Genomic DNA, 8,905 nt, shown 5'->3' with positions numbered 1-8,905 from the left:
TCTCCATTTTGTTTTCAAGATTTTGGATCATCTTTCTATCATTATTCTAAATTCTTTTTCAGGTAGTTTGCCTATTTCCTCTTCATTTATTTGGACTTGTGTGTTTCTAGTTTGTTCCTTCATTTGTACAGTATTTCTTTGCCTTTTCATTATTTTTTTGACTTACTGTGTTTGAGATCTCATTTTCCCAGGTTTCAAGGCTGAACTCTTTCTTTCTTTTGGTTTCTGCCCTCTTAAGACTGGCCCAGTGGTTTGTATAAGCTGCATGTAGGGTATAACTTTGTGCTTACATTCTAGTGGGAGGAGGTGAGTTTTATTTTTCCCTCTAATGGACAGGGCTGAGTGAGCTGATAATCCTGTCTGCTGATGATTGGATTTGTATTTTTGTCTTGTTTGTTGTTTGGATGAGGTGGCCTGTACAGGGTCCTACTGGTAGTTGGGTGATACTTGGTCTTATATACAAGTGTTTGTCTTTGTGGGAATTCTCACTATTTGATACTCCCTAGGCTTAGGATTTCTCTGTTACTCTAGGGCCTTGGAGTCAGCACTCCCACTCCAAAGGCTCAGGGCTTGATCTCTGGCCAGGAATGGAAATTTCACAGGTGGTCTGTTATGACATTAAATGGGTTTAAAACAAATACCCAAAAATGAGAAACCAAAGGCAAATCCCAGACAAATAGCAATTACAAAATCAGGCAAATAATAATTAAAATAATATACCCAGAACATATACACCCATAAGCAAAATCAAATAGTCCAACAAAAATAAAGTACAATAGATTGATCCAGTGAACAAAGAAAACCAAAAATGATATCCATCAATTAAGAACAAAACTAACTTAAAAAAAAGTTGGAAAACAAAACTAAAGTAAGGTACCAAATTGGAAATAAAAAAGCAATGAAAGCAAAATGAACAAATATGGTGAGAAAAAGAAAGAAAAGAAAGAATAGAAATGTAAAGTTAAATAGAGGTAGATAAAGAAGATATATATACATATAAAAGATTAATTGCAAAAGGAAAAGAACAGTAGGAAAAACAAAGGAATAAATGTAGAAAAATAATAAGCTTTAAAAATTTAAATTAAAAAAAGGGGAAAAGTACAAAAGGAAAACTTTATAGAACTGCAAAAGGGCAGCATAGAGGCAGAAGTTTATAACAGAAACAAAAAGTGTGATTAAAAAAATCTCAAAAGCTTAAATAGATTTCATAGTGCTAATAAAATCGACAACAACAACAGAGGGAGGAAAAAGGAAAAAAAAATCAGAAGAAACTGATTTTTTGACAGAAAAAGTCAAAATATAAGGTTAATAAATGCTTTTCCTGAGCTTTTGCTGTCAGTGTCCTTTCCCTCGCTGGGAGTCACAGTCCACTTTGTCTCCCTAGGAGGCCCTCCAACACTGTGCTGGACTCTGAACATGCTGTGGGGCCGGCTCAGACTCTAATCTGGTCCTACTCCTGTGTGTTCTTGCCCCCACTGTCCACAGCTGTCAGAACTAGTGTGTTTCCTTTTGTGGGAGCTCTCAATGTCCTTTTATATATTCCATAGACAGAGTCTGCCTAGTTGATCATGTGGATTTAACCTGCAGCTTGTACAGCTGGTGGGAAGGTTTTAGGTCCTCTTCCTTAGCCACACTGCCCCTGGGTTTCAACTGTGGTTTTATCTTCATCTCTGTATGTGGGTCGTCCACTGGGGTTTGCTCCTGGGGCTGTCCTGGAGGACTTGGGTCTTCCCCAGTGAGTGTCAAGTGTGGAAGTGGAGCAGGTGTTGGGGTCGCAGGGGCCCTGGCAGCACCAGGTACTCAGGGGAGGTGGTGGCTAGAGAAGTAGGAAAAATAGTGCTCTAGAAGGCAACCCACTCCAGTATTCTTGCCTGGAGAACCCCACTGACCGAGAAGCCTGGCAAGCCACAGTCCACAGGGTCGCAAAGAGTTGGACATGACTGAAGCAACCCGACATATATAGAAGCAAGACTTTTCTTACCTATGGCGGCTCTGCCCTAGTGAGGGCTGAGCCTGAAGGTGGCACAGCTGCTTGGGTCATGGGAACCCTGGAGGCACCAAGTGTTCAGCGACACGGACTGCCTCAGCTTAAGGAGTTATGGCCCTAACAGAGTCTTTTGGAGCCTCTGGCAGCTGGTGTTCAGACCTCTTTGGCTAGTCTTTCTCCATTGCTCCACTGGTTCAGGCACTTAGCGGATTCTCTTGCCTGGGGTCCTTCTCTGTTGTTCAGTGCCTCAGGCACATAAAGTGGCCACCCTGGCTAGGGTCCTACCCTGTTGTTCTTTGCATCATGCACCCTGGGTGGGATCCTACTCTGTTCCATGCATCAGGTGCTTGATGGGCAGCCTCTCTATTGTCCAGCTGCCAATGCTGACAGGTGGGGAGAGGTTATGGTGATGGCCCCACCCCCTATGCATGACTCAGCAGTATTGTCTTGTTTCCGTGGCTGCCTGGCTTTCCTCCACAGGCATTTCTCACCAGTCTCCTCCCTCACATCCCCTTGGTCAGTCTCCCAGCAGTCAACAGCAGCCCTTGCCCTGGGATCGTTCCACAATCCCTAAGCTCCAGCTCCTAGCTATTTCTAGGTTACCTGCGTCCCTGTCTAGGGTAAATAGGGCTGTGGCAAGGATTGTCTGATTCTCATTCCATTTAGGCTATCAAAGATCAGCTTCTTCACTCTTGGCCTCAAATGTTTCTCCTCTGACCAAGACAATTGCCCCAATGTGGGGATCAGACCCCTGCTTCAGTTCCCCCACCCACTGAGGGCAGGTCCAGTCCTACTAACACTCCGGTTTTTCCCCCTAGTTCCTTCATCCTACTGAGTTTTGCATGGTTCTATATATTCTTTTCCAGTGGTCAGGTACTCCTGCCTACTCTCAGCTGGAGTTCTGCAAGCACTTCTGTGTCTGAAGGTGTATTCCTGATGTACCTGCAGAGAGATGTACATCGACCTACTCCTCTGCCATCTTGTTCCCAACTGGGATGTGTTGTTGAGGACACTGAGTATGTTTCCTTTGTTGCTTGTATTAACCAACAGAAGAAAGTAAGGAAATCAAAAGGAAAAAAATATAAGGGAATGATGGACTTTCAGCTCATAGTCTATGGAGTGCTTTTCACTGGCATCAGAAACTGGAGATTCCAGAGATGTAAACACAGAAAGCATGATGATATCACGGACAACATTTTTCATTTACAATGAAGGTCTCTTTATTTCTGATCACTTGTACAACTGTGCATACAGAAATAACTCAAACTGAATCATCCAGAAATTCAAGTTCATATTTGACTTTATAAATATATCTCTAAAAGTCCCCAGCAACTACCCAAATCAACACATCCTTCTAGAATCCTGCACCCCTGCTGGATTACATTTGCTTCTTTCAATCACACTGAGCAGATATCAGAAACCAGGGGTGCATTTTCCCTTCATAATGGACCTATGCCCTGGATTTCAGTTTCCAAGTATCCAGAAGAAAGTTTTCGATAGAAGGAACCACCTAGGTAGGGTATTTGGAGAAGGAAATATATGGCCACACACTTCAGGTATTCTTTCCTGGAGAATCCCAGGGACAGAGGAGCCAGGTGGGCTGCTGTCTATGGGGTCGCACAGAGTCAGACACGACTGAAGCGACTTGGCAGCAGCAGCAGCAAGCAGGGTATTACAGTATTATGCACTGGGACTCAGGTGATCACACATGTCATCACCACAGTGAGGACAGGGGCTGGGGCTAACCCAAATCTTCCTGGGACGTCCTAAGTCTGTAAGGATCTCCCAAAGCTCAGCTTTTAGCTGGGCAAGTCTCTCCTGGTGAAGAATACCCAGAGAGCTGTAACTCTCCCGAGGGGCAGGATAAAGCTCTAGACTTAAAGCAGATAACCTATCAGTATGACGCAGGAGACTCTCCAGGACAGTCATGGAGATGAGGTTTCCACACAAGCTGAGGACCCTGAGCTGGGAGCAGCTGCTCAGGACAGGAAGGATGGCCATGAGGTGGGAGTCCATGATCCCACACAGGTTTAAGTCCAGCTCTTCAAGAGTGCTTGCAACTTTCTCCAGCAGAACTTGGAGGAGCTCAGGATGAAAGTTGGTCAAGGTAACACCATTCAGATTCAGGCCCTTTAGCTGGCAGATGTTCCAACACTGGGACAGATGAGCCAAGTCTGATTCTGTAAGCAGGCAGTTGGTTATTGAGATGTTGTACAAGGAGGTCTTCAGGCATCTGGAGGGGAAAAAAAAAGAAAAACAAGTAATTAGATCTGGAAAACCAGAGCGATAAGTGATCTCCACTTGAGAGATAAATGATTGGCCTGAAGCCAAGTTTGTTATTACCATCTGATAAAACTCAATACCCAGAATGTCCAGTCTCATTTTACCTAAGTCCTGCCACTTTCATTTTGTGACTGGATCAAGCTCAAAGAATCTTGAAAATTCCTTTTCCTCATATGTCAAGCAGAGTACAACACATTCCACTTCCTTAGGAGCATGAATGAATATAACAGAATGCACTAGAAATGCTCAAAGGAGAGCCTGAGATAGTCACCATCAAGTGTGGACACCACTGAATTTTAGTATCAGGAGATGAGATAAATATGCTTTTAATTCAGATCCCTTCAGTCGATGCTTGGGCTCCAGATGCCTATATCTCTGGCCAGGCCAAGCACTTAGAAGATGTGTAGAAACAATAAGACCCCATACATTGCCCTAGGGCTTCAGCAACTTCCAACCAGGCATCATCTACAAACCTTCTATCATTGTTCACTCTCCTTTTGCTTCTGCTTCATTACCATTAACCTTAGAATCATGCACTTCCAGAATATTACCTTATGTGCAACACAAGACCACCTTTAAGGGCTGGGACTTTAAGACAGGCTCATTGTGGTCACAGATTAGTGACTGCAGAGTTTCTGTTTAGAAATGCTAAGGTCTGATGTGGTTTTTCCTTGTCAATGCCACCTTCACCAACCTGTTTGCCTAAGTCATCCGAACAGAGATATCTCTTCCCAAAGAAGAAATCACATACATGTCTGCACTACATTTATGCCCCCCTATTTGTAGATTCCTAACCTGATGTCCCTTTCCAGATGTCCCTTTGCTAACCTTTCTATACTGGTTTTCTCACACCTTGATTGCTCTGCATATGTGTTACCACAGGTCACAGTAGAGCAGCAAATGAGACAATGCACTTGATACTTTACTATTGTGTTCACTGTTACTCAACCATTGCTGGTCCCCTCACCTGAGCATCTGGTTCAGGCGGCCTTCGAGGAAAGATGGACCTTCCATACGGAGATCCTGGAGGTACTGCAGCCTGAGGATCTGAGAGGTAAATTGAAGAAGAGCCTGATGGTCCTGTTCCTCAGCAACAGACCCATGAATCGGGGAGAGAAGGAGTCTCTGAACATTTCTCATCTTGCCCAGGAGAGAAGCAAACTTGGCCAGGGTGGACAGCTTCTGGGTGAGACTCAATTCTACCTCTTGTACACAGTTCAGCTTCACCATACTGAGAATTTTCTTAATGTTTTCTTTGGACCTTGAAATAATTTTTATCTTCTTACAGCACAGGTGCATGGAGCCTTTCCGTTGCTCCACCCACCTGAGGAGGTAGGTGAGGAATTTGATCGAGGTCTTTGTCTTGAGACAAAGTTCTATGTATACCACCAAGGGAGTCAATGGGTGCTTTGTCCTTGACATGTCCTCAGCCACTGGTGCCATCAGTGAGCTTGAGGGCACATGGTCCATGTCTCCAGACCACATGTTCCAGAAGTCCTGGCCAGTATTTCTCAAGTCCAGCACCCGCAGTTTGCATCTCCTGTGGGGAAACAGAAGATCAGGTAGGATTCTTTAAAATACTCACTGAATGAAACTACAGCTTCAGAACTTAGGCAACATTCTAACTTCCCATCTGTGCTTTTACATCACATTCCTGATATACCTTCTGTCTTTTCTCTTTCCTCTCTTGCTCACTTTCCTCCAGCTCCTTTTCACCTTCCATCCTTCTCATTATACTTTTGCAAGGTATTTCCCAATGTGATCTCAGCAATGCTCAAAGCTTCTGAGCATTTTCAGAAGTCTCTGGTCCACCCCGTGGTCATTCACTCTCCCTGACACCAGCAGTTTCTTCCAGGACACCCAAGATCCTACCAAGCTACCTGGTTTGGACTCACCTGGGGTGAACTTTCTGGGCCAACAGGACATCAAGACCATCCAGCACTGCTTGTATGGTTCCTTGGTGAGGCTTCTGCATCAGGCCTCCTAGAGGCAGGCGGGCAAAGGGCCAGGCTTGCACCATGGCCTTCAGGGTCTCACTGTGTCTTCCAGAGAAGGCAGCCATGAATAGTGGTGGGTAGAGCTCCATGGGCAGATACTCCAAAGAGGAGATGGCCAAGGCCTCATCTTTCACTAGGCTCATTGCTGCCAAATTCACAAGTCTGTGTGGGTCATAAGCGCTCATCATGACTCTTCTCTGAATGGAATCCTGTGAAAATGCAAGGGAACAAAGCATTCTTCTCAGGTCAATCATACCCATTAGGGTGGTCTCTCTCCCCATCCTTCAGGAAAATCGAATCAGAGCCAAAGTCATTGTCTTGGGAATGATGAACCAGAATGGAAGGAACTCAGTTTGTCTGGCTTCCAGTCTGGATTTGGTAGGCATTAAGCCATAGGTCTGCCCCTTCTGGCACTTGAGCAAGAATCTCTCCAGTATAAAGAATGAAGAAAGGCAACCAGTAGCTCATTCATTTCCTTCCACTGCTTTACTTAATGTGTTTGCTTGTTGCGCATTTGTTTCAGGAGATTGAACAAGCTGACTCCCCTTTTCAAAAGAGAAAACATGTAAAGTATCACATAGGGCCCAAATTATGGGGTTAGAAGTTCATGTGGAACTTGAGCTTCCATCCTCAGTTCCCAAAGTTAACTTTGATGGGAAGAATTATGGAGATACCTTAAAAGAAATGCCATTTGTGCATAGATTAAAACTTTAAATGTCAAGAAATAGCATTTCAAACAGATGTCTTTTATTATCCAGAAAAACTGCTTGATAAGACATTTAAATGATATAAACCAAAGCCAAAATCAGAATGTTTAGGATGAAGGCAAAGCTACACTTTGAGCCAAAAAGAAAGCCTAAGATTTGTTTAACCAAAAGAAAAGAAAGAGGAAAATTCTTCTTGTCATGTCAGGCTACATTCTATCTTTCATACATGCTGGCATTGGCAGAATATCTTTCCTGAAGTTGGTAACTTACCAGATCTGATGTTGCAGGCTTCTCAGACCAAACCTGGTGGAGAACACAAGCATTGACTTTAGAGTGAAAAGCTTCTGTGTCTCTTCTTTGTTGCTTTAGGCTTTTATAGAACTTTTTAACCACGTCTGCCCTTCTTCTAACTGTGAACTTCCAATCACAAGGCACTATCTGATTAGATTCCAGAGTGTCCATCGGGTTAATCCTGATTGGGTTACTGTCAATCTCCTGGTGAATTGATTGAGTCAGACTCCATTCTTGAAAGAGAAAGAATGGGGTTTGTTGGGGGGCGAGGAATCCAGGACTTATTTCTTGATTCACACCATACAATTGAATTGAGTTTTGCTAAAATGGACAGTTGTGTTTCTGAGTAGGAGAAAGGTTATGAGTTCCTGACATCATACGAAAAACAAAACCAAAAGAAGTGTCCTGAATACATCATTGTTGGGAGATCTTTGGCCAAATAAATTGATTAAATATCAAAATTAAGCAGCTTCATAAAGGTAGGGCTGTCATTTCCAAAGGAAACAAAATTAACTCCTTTTGCTTCCAAGTTATTCTTAGGGATTATATGGGAAACAGCAGATTGTGAGTGTAATCAGAGAGCAAGGAATGTGCAATTGGCAGTGCAGTTGGCCATTCAGGCTTAAGTCCTGACTTTTCTAAAGGATATCTGGTCAAAATCCTAGTGAGAACTGAGGGTGCTTGCTGGGCAGTGTGGTAGTGGCCATTCCTAAAAGAACCCTGTGAATGACTCAAACAGCCTCATGGATGTTTTTTATTTTTTATCTGAGGAAGACAGACATTAAAGACTTTTCTTTGGTTGATATTTAGAAAATAAACAGGTGTGGCTGAGGAGACAGTCTTCTTTGAGGGTTTTCCTCCTAGAATGTTGAGATCAGGACAGCAAACTGACTTGCAAAGACTAAATCTGAAAATGTGAGCATAGGGAGATGTGATAGTTCTATGAAGGAGTACATTTTCACATCAGAGAGCCAGTAAAGTTGGTCAGTGTGGACTCTTTGCGAACTTAGGGTGAGGAGTGAAATAAGCATGAATCAGTCCCATCTAACTTTGTCCCCAACGCAGCAGCTGCTACCAGTAAACATTGTCTTTGCAGTTCTTCCCACAGAGGATGCACCTGAGATGGCAATTAACCCCAGGCATATTCTCTGGACTCCTGGAGCGGAATTATAACCACATTGGCCCCTTTTCTAAGTAATTATTGATATTACATTGATAATACCTGACTTACTTTGATACTTACTTTGTGAGTAGGGTAAAGACATGACTTGCTGCCCATTTCCCAGTTCACCTGGTTGCTGCTGGACCATGTTGGGAGGGTTGACAAGGAAACAGAACACCAGCAGGAGGCCCTTTGCTGCTCCAGGCAGGAGGTGAGGGACAGCACTTGAGTGGGCCTCGGGACAGCTTTGAGGATGTTCTGGGGGCAGAATCAGAAGCACCTTGCTCTTACAAGGATGTTGTGGGTTCCTGAGACTGGGAAGGATGAGGCAGGAGCAGGTTTGGAGAAATAAAATAAGTAATCTATTAGGTCACATTAGATTTGAAACAGTGACAGCCTTAAGTAAAAAGAAATATTAAGTACCGAATAGCACCTGAAACAAAATCCTATTCATATAAAATCATACACATACTCACTC

General features: G+C 43.6%; 1 protein-coding gene across 1 annotated transcript; it reads right to left on the bottom strand.

Annotated features, from left to right (window-relative positions):
- Positions 1 to 3,204: 3,204 nt before the first annotated feature.
- On the bottom strand, positions 3,205 to 7,451 carry LOC129653211 (PRAME family member 8-like). Its single transcript, XM_055582659.1, has 4 exons — positions 7,245 to 7,451; positions 6,166 to 6,476; positions 5,238 to 5,810; positions 3,205 to 4,220 (listed from the first exon to the last, which is right to left on the bottom strand). The coding sequence occupies exons 1-4, from the start codon at positions 7,434 to 7,436 to the stop codon at positions 3,668 to 3,670; spliced, it is 1,629 nt and encodes a 542-aa protein (XP_055438634.1). The 5' UTR covers positions 7,437 to 7,451; the 3' UTR covers positions 3,205 to 3,667.
- Between the last annotated feature and the right edge of the window lie 1,454 nt (positions 7,452 to 8,905).

The sequence above is a fragment of the Bubalus kerabau genome, chromosome 5, assembly GCF_029407905.1.
Source record: "Bubalus kerabau isolate K-KA32 ecotype Philippines breed swamp buffalo chromosome 5, PCC_UOA_SB_1v2, whole genome shotgun sequence".
NCBI classification, from domain to species: domain Eukaryota; kingdom Metazoa; phylum Chordata; class Mammalia; order Artiodactyla; family Bovidae; genus Bubalus; species Bubalus kerabau.
The sequence above is the reverse complement of the archived record's forward strand: the minus strand, read 5'-3'. Positions and strand labels throughout refer to the sequence as shown.